The 21,879-nt window shown below is 39.5% G+C and overlaps 1 protein-coding gene across 1 annotated transcript in view; it reads right to left on the bottom strand.

Moving 5' to 3' along the window:
- Positions 1-21,879, bottom strand: part of LOC117519815 (protein diaphanous homolog 1-like) — a 307,697-nt gene that overhangs the window by 147,977 nt on the left and 137,841 nt on the right. Inside the window, exons 15-18 of the mRNA XM_034181058.1 lie at positions 17,984-18,163; positions 8,781-9,353; positions 6,165-6,279; positions 6,014-6,022 (exon numbers count right to left, since the gene is read on the bottom strand). Coding sequence (XP_034036949.1) covers positions 6,014-6,022; positions 6,165-6,279; positions 8,781-9,353; positions 17,984-18,163 — 877 coding nt within the window. The remainder of the gene's footprint in view (positions 1-6,013; positions 6,023-6,164; positions 6,280-8,780; positions 9,354-17,983; positions 18,164-21,879) is intronic.

Here is a 21,879-nt window from a genome sequence, read left to right as displayed (position 1 = left end):
GCGGTGTTGAATCCTTGGCTTGTGCTGTATTGGCTAGGACCGACAGGGGGGTATATACTGGTGGCTTGGCTTCCTCCTCCAGACATTCGTGCGTCACTTGTTTATGCTGTTGAAGTTACAAGTTCATTATGGAAAATAGTGAGCTCTGCAGACGTCACTTCTACTTTGCCCGGAGTTGAACGTGTTGCTCCACCCTGATGTCGGCTGCTACCTGCCTGGATGTGTCATCAGCCTGGAGATTAGGCGTGCTCACGGAATTGGTCCAGTGAGGGTGCCTTCTGGTGTTCAGAGTGGGCACCTGCAGATGGGGAATGTCGATCGGACGTCCATGGTTTTATAATTGCTATTCCTGCTTTTTATAATCAATCAGTTTCAATAAATTGTCTTTGTTTTGTACGTGAACCTCCTACTCTGCCTCGTTTGCAACAAACCTGTGTGCCTCACATTGGAGTTGATTTGATTGGAGAGAGTTCACTGGGTGAAACTCCCAGGGTGGTGTCAGAAGTCCGACTGATCAAGTTTATTCATGATTTCTAATTGTTATAATGATTAAACCAACGCATCCATATTGCCCTTATATATACGTATATAATTATTTATACATTTATTGTTTACATTAATTATTAAGATTCTATTGACTTCTTTACAATTGTACATGTTAAATCAAGTCCCTTTATTTTGTCACGTGATAATTTCACAAGGACCGCAATGGAAATAAGCATTTATGCTATATTGTGTTATCCGGGTATCACTGATATATTCACCTCTGTGTGCTTATATTGATGTTACTTGTTATTGGTGTTATCGGGTTACAAAAATAGCGTTTCAGTTTTAGAATTGTTTATTTCTGCCTAGCTTTTACATAATATATGAGAAACTTGTTAAATTTACACAGAAATGCAGTGGTTTGGAAGCAGATCCCTCCATGTTGAATTAGCAGCCAGAGAGACCAGACCAGCCAGTGACGTCACAGTGCCTCTCTACTCTCATTGGCTGTCACCCCCCCCCCCCCCCCCAAAACAAAAAAAAACAACAGATTTGCATGATTCATAGCATAAAAATGGGAGACAAGATATGACCTTTTGACCTCTTAAAATAGGTCAAGGTGAACCATCTATGAACTTGTCAAAGGTCTGTGTCCCAAGAATGTAAAAATGGAAACTGCTTTATGATACATTTTTAACAGAAAACAGTGCAGTGTCATATCTTTTTGCTTTGACATACACTCACCATCCACTTTACAAGTCATACCTCTTGAACTGCTCATTAAAGCAAATATCTAATCAGCCAATCATACTGCAGAATCTCATCACATTTAAGCATGTTGACATGGTGAAGTGAATCTGCTGAAGTTCAAACTAAGTATCACAATGGAGGTACAAGGTGGGAAAAGTGGTTTTGAATGTGTCATGGGGGTTGCTGCCAGACTGGTTCGAGTGTTTTAGGAACTGTAGATCTCATGTAATTTTCACACAACTATCCTCAGGTCTACAGAGAATAGTCTGTAAAAGAAAACCCATCCAGTAAGCAGGCATCAGTAACTCAAAAAACTCCTCATAACATCCAAGGTATGTAGAAGAGCATCTCTAAATGCACAACATATTGAACCTCAATGGAAATGGACTACTGTAGCAGAAAATCATAGGGTGCCACTACTATCAATGAAGAACAGGAAACGGAGGCTATAGTTTCTAAGGGCACAGCAAAATTAGGCAAAAGAAAATTTTGTGGTCTGATGGTTGGCGATTTCTGCTGTGACATTCAGATGGATGGGTCAGAACATGGTGTGAACCATCCTGTCTTGTATCAGTAATTTAAGCTGCTGCTGGTGTAATGGGGTAGCAACTGTGATGCCCTTCCGTCAATATAGACCAAAATTTCTGAGGAATGTTTCCTGGACTGTGCTAACATTATTCTACAAAGAATTAAAGCATTTCATATGTCAAACAAGGGTCTAATCCAGTACCAGAAAAGTACCTTAAAATGTGGCTGATAAGCATACAGTGACACTCTGACCCACCACATGCAGGTGATGGTAACTTAAACTTTTAGACTGTTGCTAATAGACGCTGTTTATTTTAGATAAACCTTCCATTTCTTGTAACTCATTTTTTGCCTTCAATCAGGCAGCAATGTTTACACGTTTGTTTCATCACTAAAAACATTTGCTCAGTAGAAGTGAAACCAGAGGATGAAAGGAGAGGAATGGGCAATATGCACAAACACTTCAAAGACAGAAATTAAGTACCGGTGGTTGAAGAAAAAAAATGCCACAACAGGTTTGTTGCTTGAAGCTTTTCAAAATCACACTTCACTTATCTACACAGTGATATTCACATCACGTTTGTGAGTCTAAGCTCAATACCACAACAGGAATAAAAAAAATAATGACAGACATTGCCAGACATCCAACAAGAAGACAGACAAAAGGAAGATGACAGCATAATCGTGTGTTTCCACTACACACCACAAATACACACTTTCACCAATAAACCCAGTGGAAGGAGATAGACACAGATTTTAGGTTTAACACATCAAGTTGAAATTTACAAAGTAACAGCTTGATATTATTTTGTTGCACATTTCAGAACACTGACATAAAACTAACAACCCCACTACAGAGGAAATCATACAGCCCTATGTTCACAGATATGAAAAAGTAGGGTACACAACTTAAAATCTATTTCAAAATCTTGTGGAAAGTATCACTTCTCAAAGCCAAACCCATGCATGCATCAGACAACCCAGAGACAGCCAGCATGAAACCAGCAAAACTTTTCTCAAAGAATGTGTTCCAACACCTCCACCAGCTGGGACAATACCTTCTGAAAACTCAGAATGTTTACATATTCCCTAAACCAAACTAAAATGAATTCCCTGACTGACTGTAAAATGAGTTTTTTTCCACAGCAGGAAAACCAAGCATTACGCAAGATCCTAAGTCTTTATACTGCAAGTTACTTAGCATATTTACCGGAGTACAAGTTGCACAAGAGTATAAGTGACACCTTTTTTCTGCATTATCAGCTCTTCAATTTGGGATTGCTGTGCACGTAGTGCATGTCTTATTACTGTCACTTATTATTTTATTACTAGAGATTTGGTTTAGTGCTTTAATTCCTCAGAAAGTTGCGTGTAGTTGTGTTTAAATAGTCACTGTAATTATTATTATTATTAATAATAACGGATGCTTAATTTTTCTATATACAAGTTGCCATGGAGTTTAGGCTGCAGGACCTCCCAAACTAGTAAAAAAATAAAAATTAAGAAGAGGACTAATACTCCAGAAAATACAGTATACGCTACATTTATACAGGCTCCTGTGGAGGCTGTGGATTCCTACAAGTACCTCAGGCTGGATACCAAACTGGACTGGACAACCCACACCAACCACATACTGTATACAGGAAGGGACAATGCAGGCTGTACTTCTTGAGGAGGCTGCAGTTGTTTCACATCTGCAGGAAACTCCTGTGGATGTTCTACCAGTCCGTGGTAGCCAGAGTCCTCTTTTACACTGTGGTGTGCTGGGTGGGCAGCACATCCAAGAAGGACACATCCAGGCTGGACAAACTGGTCAGGCGGGCTGGCTCTGTGGTTGGCATGAAGCTGGACTCTCTGGTGATGGTGGCAGAGAAGAGAACACTGGACAAACTGCTGGACATTATGGATGATGCCAGTCACCCTCTGCACACTGTCATCAGCAACCAGAGGAGCCTCTTCAGCCAAAGGCTGCTCCTCCCCAAGGCAAGGACCATCAGACTGAAAAACTCCTCACTCAGGAGGAGAAGGAGTAACAGGAAGACAGAGGACGGGAAGGAGGGGAACAGTTGTAGCCAGTAAACCAGTAGTTCTGGTATTTATATTTGGATTTACTTTTTGCAAGTTGTTTCGTACTTCTACTTTTGATACTCTGTGTGCTACTGTCCAATGATGCTAGAACCTCAATATCCCTGAGGGAGTCTTCCTAAGGGATGAATAAAATTCTATCTAATCTAACCTCTAATCTATACATTTAGTATAGCGTGTAATATATAATTATCTATATGAACAAAGAATGCAAGAACCTCAAATCCTTTGAAAACAGCTTCTTGACCCCAGTGTCAGGACCAAACAAGACAGAGGTGCTTGTAGCCAATATGGTGCTCACAAACAAAGGCTTTTAAATCTCCTGTGACTTTAACAGCTTTTTTAAGAATTTTGTTTTTCCCCATGCCTGTTATTAGACACTGCATTTTTATTTCTTCTATCAAGGCTGCATTTTTTATCTACTTGTCATTGCAAGTGGCCATTTTAACTTCATTTGCATTTTTACTATTGGCAATTTGTTTTACTCTCTTTAAGTTGTGCTTCATGCCTGTATTACAAATATTACTATATTATTTCTGTGCTTTTTGTTCAAGGACTGTCAAAAAGAAAAAGGAAAGAACCTCTGAGGTAAAAAGCAAAGGAATGACATGTTTGCGTGTGTTTTAGTGTACAACTCTGTCCATAAAAGGAATGCACAGCCAGCATATGTGCCTCCTTCCATTAGTTCACTGTTCATCCACAGAGCTTTTGAGGTCAGCACCCCTGACCCTGCTCCGGGCACAGTACCCACTGCGTGCCTGTTGTATGTGTGGGTGTGTGCACATGTGTGCTACCCCAGTTGTGCTACTGGGCAGCTGACAGAGAGGAGGAAGGGTCAGGCAGGGTCAGCGGTGGCTCGATGTGGGATTAGTCTGCACTTTCTAACGAGGAATTGGTGGAGCATGTGCAAGAGCAGGAAGATGAACACTGGTATGAGAAACAGAAAGCCGGCCCCCCAGAGGCGAGGGACTGAGCAAATGATAGTGTGGTCAAGAGAAATAGATTAGGTCTTAAGCAATGTGTTTAAGAAATAGTAGGAAAATGGATAAAACGTGGAAGGTCAATCCAAATAATGACAGCTTGCTAGATAGTGGTCCCTCTGTGCATACACAGGCATCGGCACTGAATACATCTACATGTGCACACAAGAACACATACGTAAATATATGAAGTGGTTATACTCAACAAGTAAATGAAATCCCATGCCTGTTTAAGAGCTTTTTCTTGAAACTACCAAACTTGGACTCACTGAAAACAGATAATGAACAACAAGGTTGACAGACTGCAGCCACTCTCTGCAGCACACAAACATTCACATGGGCAAAATTACAGACAGGTGCATAGCTATGAAAAGTCCAGTCACTCTTTATAGTCAGCTCTCAGAAAAGGTTATTAGATATCAACTCAAACAGGCAGCTGTCTTGGCCAATAAAAGAGTATGCGTGGGAGCACGGAGAGGGGAATGGGAGTGACAGGTGGAAGTTAGGAACTGCCATACAGGTGAATACAGATGGGACAGCTGCCAACACTGACATTTAACTGGCATCAACAGCAATCATTGGAAATGTGTGTATGCACAATTCATGAAAGACATTACGTAATAACAGTGTGTGTGTGCATTGTGAGACAGTATTTGAAGGTCAGACAGAATTATACACACCCACACACACTGTCTATGTTCCTAGTGTCCTGGTTATGATATGAATATGGAGGAAGCAGAGCAAAAGGCTCAGTGACACTGGGACAAGGTGACAGGACTGGACAGGTGTGAGTGTGCAAGCGTACGCTCTCATGCCTCAGCATTTTGTGCCAGGACAGCAGGTGGCTAGTCAAAGGACATCAGTGACCTTCTCCTTACCCCTCATCCCTTGTTCTTTTGTCCATCTTTACTTCTTTCCCCAAGTCCCAATTCATCTTGTCTGATGGTGAGTGACCTGACTCTACATAACTCACGGGCACAATCAGCTGATGAAAACATATTGAATAAACAGGTGTGGGCGGTTTATTCATGACTTTGTGTGGGATGCCTTTTTTGTCACAGTGATGTTGAATAATGTAACAGTACTTGGTGCTGTCCAACCAGAGAAAGGAGAAAAGGCGAGAAAGGTTCAAGAATGCCTGTTTAAAAATAAATAAATAACTACGTGTTGGTGCACACGCTTACCTTTAGTGGCTGATTGAAGCAGAAGAGGAAGATTGAAACAGACATCGACTCAGTGAGGGAGGAGATGCAGAAGAGGTGAGAAACAGAGAAAACGCTCATTACTGTCAAACACAACAGCAGCAAATAATAAACACTCATGCAACAGACTCACTCTTAGTCTGTGAGGAAAAGGCCAAGGTGAGTTTGGCAAACAGCTCATCGTTTTCATAACAGTCTTCTTTTGACTTGGTCCAGAAACTGTTCTGGGAAAGGTCTTCGGGTCCAATCTAAAAGAGCGAATTGACAGTATGTACAGAGAAGACAAGAGGGGAAACAAATGGAAGCAACGGAATGTGTTACAGAAGCATAGTAACCAAACTTTTCAAAATGTGGTCAGCCATGTAGCTGATAAACAATGTCATGAGCATGTAAAAAAAATTATAATTTAACAGATGTATTGGCAGGGTAGTAAAGAACAAGAATGGATATGGGCCTATACATGTGGAACAATATGAAGAGGAATGCAAAGAAAAGGAAACAAAATACTAATTTTGTACTTCTACTTTTTTTAAAAACTTATACAGCAGATCAACTGCAAAACAACATCTCCTTCCTTGCTTCACGTAGATATGCAAAGGAAGATCTCTCTTTTTTATCCCCTTCCTCCCCATACTGCTTCTTTCTTCACCCTAATTTGGGTACTCGTCAAGTCTTGATGCAGCATTTTCTATTCAAGTCACAAGGCACACTTAACTGTATATTTTTCCTTCACTCTTTTAGTGGTCTCATCAAAGGGAAAGAGGAGGAGAGAGAGTGTAAGAGAGTAAATGAGAAAGCAGTGGTGGTAAGTTTATAGATATCAGGCTTTTCATTATGGACAAAGCCTCTGGGAAGGGGGTAGAACACAGAGCTGGGAAAGGAAATGTGATATGGGGATGAGCTGAAGGAGCAGAAATAAAGCAAGAGAGCAAGCAAAAAGGAGGGTGAGACCAAACCAGAAAAAAGTTAATTTAAATTACAAAAGAATACTGTCCTTTATAGCAGCAATTTAATTATCTTTCAGTGGCACTGTTAAAAGAAGCAGGCTTATTAAAAAGCAATTTCTGTGACATCCTCGTCAAATGGACTCTCACCAGTCCGAGAGAAAGTGAGAGCAAGCGAGATAGAGAGAGATGGTAAATGCTGATGAAGTCTGCTGAAGCTATTAAATAGTAGCTTTAGGCTAAAGAAAGACAGAGGGTTGTTTTGATGTTTTAACCGTCACAGATAAGATGGAGGAGAAGAACATGAACTACATCATCATGTGATACATATATGCATACAAGTCATTCTGGGTTAGAATTCCAGTATTTGAGCTCCATCTCAGATTCATCTCTGCCTTGCACACAGTGCTACTGATTTACTGAGCCACAAAATATTAAATCATAGTGTAAAAGTTGCAAATTAAGACAAGGAGTGCACCGATCCGATATATCAGATCGTCTGATATTGCTCAAAATGACTGGAACAGATATCAGAAGTTTAGAACAACAAAATCCAATCTGTGACTTTAGTACACATCTGAGCTGTGCTGTGGACAATCTATGTTTTCTTTTATGGGAGTAGAATATTTGTTTCACAATCTGAGTTTATGTTTTTTTCCGATGGTTAGTACAGGTGTGAATCTCTCCCTTATAAAATTATTCATAAAATGATACAATATATGGTCAACAATGAGATAGTTTTTATGAAGGAATGATGCAATGCAATCCAATGCAATTCTTTGTTTCACATAGACATTCATTTTCTATGATAAATGAGAAGGAAAGCCAGAAGTGGTATTGCTTAGCTTCAAATACATCATTACAAGACCAGGGATGTTTCTCAGACTTTTACAAATGTATGCAACACACTGGTTCTGCATCTGCTGGCCTTTTGTTCACCACTGAGGGCAATTCCACATACAGTAGTATGTGGCACAACATAAACTTGCCATTTTCTACCACTATGGCAGTAGTAACAAATTATAAACCAAACAAAGTTCAAATAGGTACAATTATCCATTATACCGTGCACCACTACTGGACATGCCGATTTTGTTTTTGTTTCGCAAAAATAAACATTCCCATGCACAGTCGTGCAAATGTGTCACAGTGGCCTTTGAACTTTTACGAACATTTGACTATAGTAGGAAATAGCACATAAACAACATTAACCCTAAAGGTGTCCATCGACTGGCTCATGGCACATTTAGATTGTGTATCGATGTTGTTGTAACTATCACTTTAAAATCTATTTTCGATTCATATTGGTTAACAATTACACACCTAATGGCTCTAGGTTAGCAAAGTACATGTAGACAAATGTCTTCATTAACAGGGTAGTTGATTTAAAACAGGCAAAAAGGTACTGATCTTGACATCTACTGAAGGTTCCAGTATCAGTTAAATATTATAAAATATCATAAAAGTGTCAAAGTATCAAACTATGTAACAATGCATGCAGCAAATTATTTGCAAGAAACAAAACGTTTGACGTAAAATGGCTTGTTTTAGGACTTCTAGGAGAAAAGTGTAAAATGGGAGTCTTGCTTGTTCTTATACATGTTCACTGAGTCGGACTCTGCTGTGCATGACACACCCACATGTTCATAGGGAGTTGGCAAGCAAGAGCTTCTCTTAATTTACAGCAAAAGGAAATAAATTGGTGTTTTAAAAATTGATTTGATGTTATTGGAAAAAAAAGTAAAAGCTGTGGAATATGCACAATTGTTATCAGCATTGTGAGAAACATTCATGTTGTGAGTGACCTTGCTCCAGTTGGCTCTCTTCAGTTGAACCTCAGGTTTATATTCTTTCTTAGGCTGAAGGCCAAAGGGTAGCACAACTGGTGCAGCTCCCCATGCCCCCATGCCAAATGATGGAGGTGGAGGCATGCCAAAGCCTGGAGGTGGTGGAGGAATACCAGGACCGCCAGGTGGTGGTGGTGGCGGTGGTGGTCCCATTCCAGGTAAGGGTGGAGGCGGTGGAGGACCCGACATACCCGGAAGAGGCGGAGGTGGTGGAGGACCTGGCACACCGGGGAGTGGCGGAGGCGGTGGAGGACCTGGCATACCGGGGAGTGGCGGAGGCGGTGGAGGACCTGGCATGCCAGGGAGAGGGGGAGGTGGTGGAGGACCTGGCATACCAGGTAAGGGAGGTGGTGGCGGAATACTAGCATGTCCTGGGAGAGGAGGAGCTGGTGGTGGAATAGGTAGGCTCCCATCACGCGGTGGTGCAGGTGAGGCAGTAGGCAGAGATGGCACCTTAGTTGTTGGCGGTGTAACAGAAAGTGTAACAATTTTAGTCTTGGCTTCTTCCAATTCCTGGGACAGCTTTTCAATCTGAATAAGAAAAGAAATTACAGAAAATCCAGACATGTCACAAATTTACAATCTTAAAAACATATTTATATAATTTACTTTAGCATAACTAAAGTTTATTCTGTAAATTTACACAATTATACAGAATTGGCAATACTGTTTATGATCAACAACCATTCCATCTGCATTAGACTGGATTTGAAAGAGAAAAATCAGAACAAAAGAGGGAGTGTAGTCGAGTTGGAGATTTCAAGCACTGGCTGGATCTGAGACAAGGAGAATTCAACATGGAATGGAATACAAGGTGCAGACGTTCAGTTTTGGTGAGAAATTTATGTATATGTATGGACATGAATGTCACAAATGTTGAGGCTTTTGATCATATCTCTGAACTGTTCTTTTTTGGAGCACAATGATTGTGCAATGTAAATCGTTAACATAAAAATATAGTTGTGGAAATTTGACCTTAGTTGGTGTTTTCTCAAATCCATACAGGATCAGAATTATACTTACAGGGTCATAAAATATACATATACTTTGATTATTAAATCAGTGTTGCTAAATGTTACAAAATATCTGCATTTTCAAGGCCTCATAAATTCCAATTAGTGATCATGACTACAGTTGGCAGCTTCTCTGCACCAACATAAAAATGGTTAACTAACTGGAGCTATCAACACGCAGTACAATGTGAAAGTCCAAGGAGCTCAGTGCAGATGTGAAAAGGATGACTGCAGTTTTACACACATCAGGAATGTTTCATGGAGCCATTTCTCAACAGCAGATTCCAAGACCATCAATTCAAACAACAGTACATACTGTAGATACAAGTTATTTGGAGGTGTAGCCAAAGTCTGAAAAAAAGACCCAAACTGTTGCCTTTAGCAGAAAGAAAACAGGTTTGGTTGGAACAATCCAGGAAGCACCGAGGCAGAAGCCTGCCGTGAACTGGTGGCTGCTGGAACACCACTGTCATTGTCTACAGTCAAGTGAGATTTACAATACGATGGAGTGGGAGTGTTCCTTTGAAAAAAGACGTGCTTGCTCTGAAATCAACACATTCATGCTCGAATAATATTTGCAGTTTACCACGTGAACTTAAGAACTTAAGAAGAGAAAAAAAACCTGGGGGAAAGTTTTATAATCAAGTGAGACAAAGATTGAGTTGGTTGGCCACAATGACTGGAAATTTGTTGTAAGGAGTAAATCTTGGGCATCCAAACAGGGACAAAATACATCCACAAAGTGTAGAGAATTTTAAGCAGTCAATTCCATAGGTATGTGGACAGTAACAATTTTTATAATTATGCTGATGTATACGACCATAATGGAGATGACAAACCAAGCTGTGCATGTAGTGTCGACTTTTTGCCTAAACTACAGGCGTTGGACAAAGTAATTGGACAAACTGACAACCAGTGTTCCAGCTAGCCTGATTTTGGTGCAGTGTCCTACCCTCCATCTCACATGCCCTGCTCTCCCATGCCACACCCAAATATTTCCAATCTTGTTTTACTCCTTCCATTAGTTTCAGCAACTGTCCTCTTACCATCATCCTTAATGACTCAAAATCAATTCAAAACTTTCAAAAATCAATTTTAAAATAACACTCTGTCCGTTTTATTTCACTTTATTCTCACTGCCGTGCGACAGTTTCAGCTTCCATACAAGAGTTCACATCACGTTAGTGTTACCTCGGCTCATTAGCATGGAGCTGTGTGTGATGGGTGCTCAGCAAACGTTCACGGATGAGATGTTCGCCAAATCATGGTACTGCCTACAATGATTTTTAATGTGTACAGAGTGAGGTTTTATAAGATGCTATCATTTATGCAATAGCCAAACTTAAATTTGAGAAAATGCTGAAGGCTGTCTGGTTTGACACGTTGCATGATGAGTCAAAAAACAAAAAAAACAGCACGCTACAGCATAAATTCATCCAAAGTGAATGACAAGAGCTGAAATCCAATTCAAAAACATTCAATGAAAAAAATTTACATTTATTTTCTCCTGCTGTTTAAGTGTCTGATACAGCTCTCTCATGCTAAACAGATTAAAGCTACTGTTTGCATGTTTTTGAACATGACAGCAAACACTATATCAAGCCAATATTAATGTGCTTTTAACATTTTAAACAGTATTTGTTTATGACCCATGTACAACATCAAATGCCATGAAATGTAACGCAAAATAATGAAATTTGCATCATATTTATCTTTACTTAAATGGGATAAAGTTGTGGCTCTTACAACAGATAAAGTGATAAAACTGATCTCAGTAACATTTTAGAATTCAAGCCTTGTAACAAGTGTTCTGATGTGCAACTACAGTGTACTATTCTTCTGATGTGAAACCAGAAAATTATTGTAGATTCCACATCCAGTCTTCTAATCTTAGAAGAATAATTTGACTGTTTTCAGATTTTTGCATACCAGTTTTCTGACCACGGCTTTGTCTTAAGTTCTAGTACAATAATTCTACCAACGTTTTCAGTAATTTCTTACTTTTACTCTCAAGTGCAAAGAGAAATCAAAATAAAAACATACTTCATTTTGTAGTAGTCTGTTAATTTATTATAATACTTTTTACATTTTTAATGATTAACAGATTATGTGTTTGTACACACATTTCACAATTTTGTGTGTAAAAGTGTCGTTTTATGTGGCTCAAAACGTGTCCTTTTATGTGGACCAAATATATTTTCAAATCACTCAGGATGCCTTGGACATCTAGTGATGATTTAATTCATATATGTGGAATTAAGTTGGTCTCTCCAATTACTTATTGCCTCTGAAAATGGAGGCGCTGTGTGTACAAATGGCTGTAATTCCTCAGTGATTAATGCCATATTTTGTTATATGGCTGGAGTTAAAGCTGAAAGTCTACACTACAATCAAATCTGGTTTCTATTGGTGTTAAAGACAAAACTGCAAAAACTGTCACTATCCAAAAATAGATAAACCTTACTGAATTTAATCCCCGAATAATGAACTATTCCTATTTGTGTATGTAAACAGTGAGGCAAAAACTCTTCCAAAAACAAAAATGCCTAAGCCATCAAAAGTTAAGGATTTCAAACGCTTAAAGAGATCAAAACTTTATGGTGAAAAACAGACCGGGGGGGTCTGTCATGATTTTTGATACCAACTGATCTTTTTTCAGTGTAGTTTCATATCCTTTTTACTTATTCATTTTCATTGCAAGTCTATGTTGTGTTTCTGGTATGACTTACTGAGACAAAGTGATTTGTAGCTATTCAGTGAACCCAAAAGCCAGGACTGACAATATAAAGGACTGGGTTTTTCAGAATTGGATTGCCCACAATGTTAAAGAACATTCACAGTCTGTTTTAACATGTTTGGTTTTGCATCCTTTGAAGTGTCCCGATGGCTTCAACCAAACGAGATGAAGCTCTTCAACAACGACAGAGTAAGACTGAGACATTTCAGAATATTCATGTACGTATTTCCTGTACTTATTCCCAATTGTGTAAATTCATTAGAAGAGTTTTGTCTGTGTGTGTGTGTGTGTGTGTGTGTGTGTGTGTGTGTGTGTGTGTGTGTGTGTGTGTGTGTGTGTGTGTGTGTGTGTGTGTGTGAAGACCAGCAAACAGTTTGTCATTTCTTTTGACGCTGAAAGACAGAGGAACAGACATCAAGAGCCTCAGTGAAAGACTTCCTAAGAGAGACAGCAGATGAAGAGTTGGGCACAGCATCACACAAAAGGACAGTGGGAGAGCTGTACATGTGAAGGAATCTTCATTGGGCAATGCCTCAAACAGAGACAGTGCGCCATCTTGTATGAGAAGCCTCTTTGATGCCTGCTGATGATGTTGATGGTTTGCTCAGCTCTGTGTGTGTGTGTGCTTGGGCAGTTATGTGGTGTGAAAACGACTGCTGGCATCAGCCACTTTGGATGAAGCTCATCTTTGGATCTCTATAGTTCTCCAACTGACACGCACATGTGCACACACATTGATATTATTCCAAGTACACATGCTCAAAGAAAACTCCAGGCAGGCTGTTGCGGGTCACTTGATGTGTTTGTGAGTGTTGGATGTCAGTGCGAGTCCAGCTGGTGTGGCAGCAGGACAGAGACAGCTAAACAATATTCATCTTCTTCCTCCCCATGTGTACATGCACACACTTCACTGCATCACAGTCTTAAAACAAATTCTGTTTATTCTACCTCCATCCATTCACTTACTTTTTCTTTTCTCTTTAGTCACCGTTTCTACTTCCATTCCATTCCCATTCGGTGTTGTATTTTTCAGTCTCGTTAGGATTTGGGTTGTTCTCACAATATGCTTTTAAGTTTATATATATATATATATATATATATATATATATATTTTAATCCCATACAAGCAGTTGGATGAATTTCATTTCATTTAAGGCCACAAGACTTCATTGTGTGGGTATATGTGGCTCATGAATACTTTTGTATTAAGCATCTGACAACACTGCAATTTCTCTAAGACTTGAAAATGTTTTCTTTCTTGCAGATTAATGTTTGTAATGCTTTCTGCACATTTCCTGTTTAAGCCCCCGTCACACATAACAACAATGTGCAGGAACCATGCCCGACACGGCAAATATTGCCATAATCCAACGCAGTCGGAAGGAAAAGAGGCGTGGTCAACCGTGTCAGGATTACTTCGTCCACACCTGCACAATGGCATCCAAAGTGCATGTAGACAACAGGTAGATGACACAGACTGCTGTCAGACGGCCATACAAGGTGATGAAGACTGCCCGATCTGGATGGCAAACGTCTGGATGGCAAACACGGGACCGGAGTGGGAGCGAAAGCTGTGTTCCTCACGTGCATGTGCAAAGCGTGTGTGCGTGTGTGTGTATATATATGTATGCATAATAGCAGGAGGTGGTAATGGTAGAATTTTTTTTTTCTCAAATATGCTTACATCCACTTCAGAGTTTGTGCATTGTGTAATTTGGGAGATATTTCATATAGGAAGTGGGTGTCTACCATGACAAAAAAAACACCCCATGCAAAAAAGAAAACTGCAATATATACTGTAATTTTAACATCTTTCAAAATATTAGAATGTAATTGTTTTGACTTCATGATTAGTTTTGATGAACCCTGCATTGAACACAACATTCAAGTTTATGATATACAGTAGTGTTCAGAATAATAGTAGTGCTATGTGACTAAAAAGATTATTCCAGGTTTTGAGTATATTTCTTATTGTTGCATGGGAAACAAGGTACCAGTAGATTCAGTAGATTCTCACAAATCCAACAAGATCAAGCATTCATGATATGCACAGTCTTAAGGCTATGAAATTGGGCTATTAGTATAAAAAGTAGAAAAGGGGGTGTTCACAATAACAGTAGTGTGGCATTCAGTCAGTGAGTTCGTCAGTTTTGTGGAACAAACAGGTGTGAATCAGGTGTCTCCTATTTAAGGATGAAGCCAGCACCTGTTGAACATGCTTTTCTCTTTGAAAGCCTGAGGAAAATGGGAAGTTCAAGACATTGTTCAGAAGAACAGCGTAGTTTGATTAAAAAGCTGACTGGAGAGGGGAAAACTTAAAACTTATACGCAGGTGCAAAAAATTATAGGCTGTTCATCTACAATGATCTCCAATGCTTTAAAATGGACAAAAAAAAAAAAAAAACAGAGACGCGTGGAAGAAAACAGAAAACAACCATCAAAATGGATAGAAGAATAACCAGAATGGCAAAGGCTCACCCATTGATCAGCTCCAGGATGATCAAAGACAGTCTGGAGTTACCTGTAAGTGCTGTGACAGTTAGAAGACGCCTGTGTGAAGCTAATGTATTTGCAAGAATCCCCCGCAAAGTTCCTCTGTTAAATAAAAGACGTGCAGAAGAGGTTACAATTTGCCAAAGAACACATCAACTGGCCTAAAGAGAAATGGAAGAATATTTTGTGGACTGATGAGAGTAAAATTGTTCTTTTTGGGTCCAAGGGCTGCAGACAGTTTGTAAGATGACCCCCAAACTCTGAATTCAAGCCACAGTTCACAGTGAAGACAGTGAAGCATGGTGGTGCAAGCATCATGATATGGGCATGTTTCTCCTACTATGGTGTTGGGCCTATATATCGCATACCAGGTATCATGGATCAGTTTGGATATGTCAAAATACTTGAAGAGGTCATGTTGCCTTATGCTGAAGAGGACATGCCCTTGAAATGGGTGTTTCAACAAGACAATGACCCCAAGCACACTAGTAAACAAGCAAAATCTTGGTTCCAAACCAACAACATTATGCCTCGCAGATGTGAAGAAATCATGAAAAACTGTGGTTATACAACTAAATACTAGTTTAGTGATTCACAGGATTGCTAAAAAAGCAGTTTGAACATAATAGTTTTGAGTTTGTAGCGTCAACAGCAGATGCTACTATTATTGTGAACACCCCCTTTTCTACTTTTTTTTTTAACTAATAGCCCAATTTCATAGCCTTAAGAGTGTGCATATCATGAATGCTTGGTCTTGTTGGATTTGTGAGACTCTACTGAATCTACTGGTACCTTGTTTCCCATGTAACAATAAGAAATATACTCAAAACCTGGATTAATCTTTTTAGTCACATAGCACTACTACTATTCTGAACACTACTGTATAATGCTCCTGACTTGGTAGTACTTGTTTAAGAGAAGTCACAAAAGCTACATAAGTACTGATATTATTACAGTGATCATGCAATTACACATGTAATTTCAAGTCACAGCATGGCAAGTTGTAGTAAATCAAGCGTCATGGCCAAGCCAAAAACAAGCTCTCAGGCTAAAGAATTTGATAAAACCTTTGACAATGGTTTATGTTTTTAAAAAGTTTTTGAAGAGCATGACCTCCTCCTAAGTTCTGTTATTCCCACTGTGTTACTGAAATAAAACCTTTGTGAAAGAATTGTGTTTATAAAGTTTTTGAAGAGCATGGACAAACTTTACACATAGCGGAATAGCCAGATAATTGTAAATAGACCATACTTTGTTACATTCAAGGGGTGGGGGGTTATTTTCAAGATATAGGTTTAATTTTGATGCCAAAATGCTGGTATTAATATTGTGAATCATTTCCCAAGTGGATGTATTGAAATTCTGACTTGTGATTTTATCACCTCCTGCTATGCATAACGCTGCATGAGCCACTAAGGGCTCATGGGTATGAGCCCTTAGTGGCTCATGCAGGTGCACGTGCGCACGGGTGCCAATGGACAGCTTTGCTTAAAGTTTGCTGGCAGTTGGCCATGCTGTCCACTGTCAGCTGGAGCCTTTCCAGGGAACTTTCTTTTTTCTTTTTGCTCACTACAGGAGCACAATGCAACTCTGGGCACCGCGATGGTTGAATTATAACATGGAATTAATTATTTTTATTTTGGGTGAGAGGATTTTTAACCACAGGCTGCGGTCCGGCTTCATGTCCACATCCGCGCTATGAAACACTCCTGGACCGTTGTTGGAGGTGAGATTCATGTTTATTAATGCTGACACAGCCTGGCACAACAGTTTCATGTCATATCTCCTACAGAGTTAGAAGGTGATCATTTATTACAGTGTGAAATCAATTCAGCTCCGAGCCTGAAACATGCAATGACGTGTTACTGGGCACAGCTGCCCGTGTTATGATGGAGACAATAGTTCACATTATTAAAGTCACCCATGGGAAGGAATGGATAAATATCTGTACCATAAGGTCTATTGTGGATATAACAGCCTGTTTAGATTTATGGCGGCATGAGCACAGTAGCGCATGGTGCTTTCAGTTTGATAGCTGCTGTTCACATTCACATTCACTCTACATGATAATAATTCATAATAATTATCATGATGAAGCATGCCACATATATTTCAACAGTTCCTTTGCGCTTCGGGGGGGGGGGGGGGGGTGGACATTATTATACGTGGCACATGCAGGTCATAACGGCAGGCTGTGCCATGCCAGATCCATCTCAAGGTTCCCTCGTATGCACTCAAATCATTTCAGATCCTGTTTTGTCACCATCAGAATATATAAATTGCGGTCAGATGGTCCTCAGACTGCACATGGACCGCCACTGGATAGGTGTCCCATATCGATGGCACCCAGGGGGTTTTGAACATGTGCATCACACTCGGGGCTGCGGGCCAATTTTGACCAACTGTGTGAACTTCTGCAGATGACTGTCAGAACATTTTGGAACTGAAATCCGACACTTCGGATGTGCGGCGATTCATAATTCTGACGCCATTCTGTGTGATTCTGGGTATGTGTGACGGGGTATAAAGTCCACAATCTGAATTTTATCAAAGAACCTTTAGCAATTTCTGTTACGTTTGGAAAATTTTGAGCCGAGACATGCATTAAGCAATTAAGATAATGAGAAAGTGGGAGCTGTTTGCACCGGATGACTTGTCACAATCAGAAGTTGAACACTTCTACAAAAACCGTTTCACCTCTCACTTGTTAAAGTTCAGTTTTTTATTATTATTATATTATCAGTTAATTTACTGGTCACTTCACCTGTATAGCTAAAAGCTGTCCCAAGACACCTAATAAAAATAACCATATCTGCATGCCAAAAACTCTATAATACTATGTGAAATGCATGTTTATTTACATTTTGATTTCCCTGAACAGAATAGTCATTGAGGTGCATAAAAGGACTGCTGTGTACCTGCTGCTGTAGAGTGCTGAGCTGCTGCTGGAGTCTTTGATTCTCTTTGTCTCGCTCCAGCTTAGAGGAAGTCAACTGTTCCTTCTCTTGACACAGCTCCTGTACTTTTTGCTCATAGTCACCCTCCAGTTTCTTCAGCTCCACCTGCAACTCGTGGCGTGCTGTCAGCTCTGCATCAAGCTAACACACAAGAAGGCACAGACACACTCAGAACATACTGTTTCTTCAGAAGATCTACTACAAAATTAGCTTAGCTAATGCAGCTCAAAGAATAGGTTTTTTAAAGATGGAAAAATTATTGCCCCCCACGCCCACCCCCCTCACCACCCCCATTACAATTTACTTTTCTTCAAAATTTTCCAAAGTGCTTTCTCAAGGAATTTTCAACACAGCATATCTAAACATCCTAGTTTTATTTTGGATGTTTATATTATTTTACTTTGCACACAGAAACAATTATTTCACAAAAAACAAAAATTACTGGGGTTAGCACTTGCATAAAGACTAATGGATGGACAAAAAGTTCAAGCAACTACTGTCCTTATCAGGTAACACTACAGGTTCAGAAGCCACTGTAGTTTCTGTATACATTCAAAATAATCCTTATGTGTAGCTTCTCAAATTACATATAGGCTAAGTAAATGTGGGCACTGTGTATACAAATGTACTCCCAAAATAGCTAATGCAATATTTTTGTTAAATCCATTTAACAAACTACAACCCCTGGCAAAAATTATGGAATCACTGGCCTCGCAGAATGTTCATTCAGCTGTTTAATTTTGTAGAAAAAAAAAAGCAGATCACAGACATGACACAAAACTAAAGTCATTTCAAATGGCAACTTTCTGGCTTTAAGAAACACTATAAGAAATCAAGAAAAAAAAATTGTGGCAGTCAGTAACGGTTACTTTTTTAGACCAAGCACAGGGGAAAAATATGGACTCACTCAATTCTGAGGAAAAATTATGGAATCACCCTGTAAATTTTCATCCCCAAAACTAACACCTGCATCAAATCAGATCTGCTCGTTAGTCTGCATCTAAAAAGGAGTGATCACACCTTGGAGAACTGTTGCACCAAGTGAACTGACATTAATCATGGCTCCAACACGAGAGATGTCAATTGAAACAAAGGAGAGGATTATCAAACTCTTAAAAGAGGGTAAATCATCACGCAATGTTGCAAAAGATGTTGGTTGTTCACAGTCAGCTGTGTCTAAACTCTGGACCAAATACAAACAACATAGGAAGGTTGTTAAAGGCAAACATACTGGTAGACCAAGGAAGACATCAAAGCGTCAAGACAGAAAACTTAAAGCAATATGTCTCAAAAATCGACAACATGCACAACAAAACAAATGAGGAACGAATGGGAGGAAACTGGAGTCAACGTCTGTGACCGAACTGTAAGAAACCGCCTAAAGGAAATGGGATTTACATACAGAAATGCTAAACGAAAGCCATCATTAACACCTAAACAGAAAAAAAAACAAGGTTACAATGGGCTAAGGAAAAGCAATCGTGGACTGTGGATGACTGGATGAAAGTCATATTCAGTGATGAATCTCGAATCTGCATTGGGCAAGGTGATGATGCTGGAACTTTTGTTTGGTGCCGTTCCAATGAGATTTATAAAGATGACTGCCTGAAGAGAACATGTAAATTTCCACAGTCATTGATGATATGGGGCTGCATGTCAGGTAAGGGCACTGGGGAGATGGCTGTCATTACATCATCAATAAATGCACAAGTTTACGTTGATATTTTGGACACTTTTCTTATCCCATCAATTGAAAGGATGTTTGGGGATGATGAAATCATTTTTCAAGATGATAATGCATCTTGCCATAGAGCAAAAACTGTGAAAACATTCCTTGCAAAAAGACACATAGGGTCAATGTCATGGCCTGCAAATAGTCCGGATCTTAATCCAATTGAAAATCTTTGGTGGAAGTTGAAGAAAATGGTCCATGACAAGGCTCCAACCTGCAAAGCTGACCTGGCAACAGCAATCAGAGAAAGTTGGAGCCAGACTGATGAAGAGTACTGTTTGACACTCATTAAGTACATGCCTCAGAGACAGCAAGCTGTTATAAAAGCCAGAGGTGATTCCATATTTTTTTCCCTCTGCTTGGTCTAAAAAAGTAACCGTTACTGACTGCCACAATTTTTTTCTGATTTCTTATAGTGTTTCTTAAAGCCAGAAAGTTGCCATTTGAAATGACTTTAGTTTTGTGTCATGTCGGTGATCTGCTTTTTTTCTACAAAATTAAACAACAGAATTCACATCCTCCGAGGCTGGTGATTCCATAATTATTGCCAGGGGTTGTACACTACAAGCACATCTTGATTGTTTCATTCAACTCCATTGTGGTGGTGGCAAGATGACAGAAACTGTGTCAGTGTCCGATTACTTAAGAATTTATAATGAATTTATTATCGAGTTATCATCTGTAACTGTGTTTACCACTCAATGCACCTACAAAGAAATTACGTTTCTTGTTGAAGGTCTTTTCAGGTCAAATGTTTCCCTTCTTTGCATCTCTTCTAATGAGTGGCAACACGGGAACCTCTAAACAACTTTCAAATGACCTGAAAACAAAGATTGTTCAACATCATGGTTTAGGGGAAGGATACAAAAAGCTATCTCAGAGATTTCAGCTATCAGTTTCCACTGTGAGAAACATAATGAGGAAATGGGAGACTGCAGGCAGAGTACTAGCTAAGGCCTAAAGTGGCAGGCCAAGAAATTTCTCAGATAAGCTGAAGCGAAGGATGTTGAGAACAGTCATAGTCAAACCACAGACCTGCTTCAAAGACCTACAACATGATCTTGCTGCAGACAGTGTCTCTGTGCATCATTCAACTATACAGCACACTCTGCACAAAGAGATGCTGTATGATGCTGTAATGCAGAGGAAGTCTTTTCGGCATACACGCCACAAACAGAATCGCTTGAGGTATGCTAAAGCACATTTGGACAAGCCAGCTTCATTTTGCTGTGGACTGATGAAACTAAAATTGAGTTATTTGGACATAACAAAGGGCAGTATGCATGGCTGAAAAAGAACACAGCATTCCAAGAAAAACACTTGCTACCTACAGTAAAACTTGGAGGTGGTACCATCATGCTGTGGGGCTGTGTGGCCAGTGCAGGTACTGGGAATCTTCTTAAAGTTAAGGGTCACATGGATTCCAGTCAATATCAGCAAATTATTGATAACAATGTTCATGAATCAGTGACAAAGATGAAGTTGCGCTGGAGCTGCATCTTTCAACAAGACAATGACCCTAAACACTGCTCAAAATCTACTAAGGCATTCATGCAGAGGAACAAGTACAACGTTCTGGAATGGTCATCTCAGTCCCCAGACCTGAATATTATTGATTTTAAGCAGGCTGTCAATGCTCAGAAACCAACAAACCCGACTCAACTGGAGATGTTTTGTAAAGAAGAATGTTCAAAATACCTTCAACCAGAATCCAGACTCTCATTGGAAGCGTTTAGAGACTTATTTCTGCAAAAGGAGGATCTACTAAATATTGATGTATTTTTTTCTGTTGGGGTGCTCAAATTTATGCACCTGCCCAATTTTGTTTAAAGAATTATTGCACACTTTCTGTAAATCCTATAAACTTCATTTCACTTCTCAAATATGACTGTGTTTATCTGCTATATGATATATTTAACTGAAACTGCTGATCCAAACAACCAATGATTTATAAAGGAAAATCATGGAAATCATCATCAAACTTTTACATACAACTGTGAATAAATCAAGAAATAAACAGTCATATGACAGAGGATTTACACACCCTGTCTGACCAGGATTCTCAGAGTGATGTGAAAATCAACAGCATTTGCTATTGTTACTGAACAAATAAAAAAGTGTTCAA

Source organism: Thalassophryne amazonica, chromosome 11, assembly GCF_902500255.1.
Source record: "Thalassophryne amazonica chromosome 11, fThaAma1.1, whole genome shotgun sequence".
In the NCBI taxonomy this organism is placed as follows: Eukaryota; Metazoa; Chordata; class Actinopteri; order Batrachoidiformes; family Batrachoididae; genus Thalassophryne; species Thalassophryne amazonica.
Note: the sequence above shows the minus strand (reverse complement) of the source record. Positions and strands in the feature narration are given on the sequence as shown.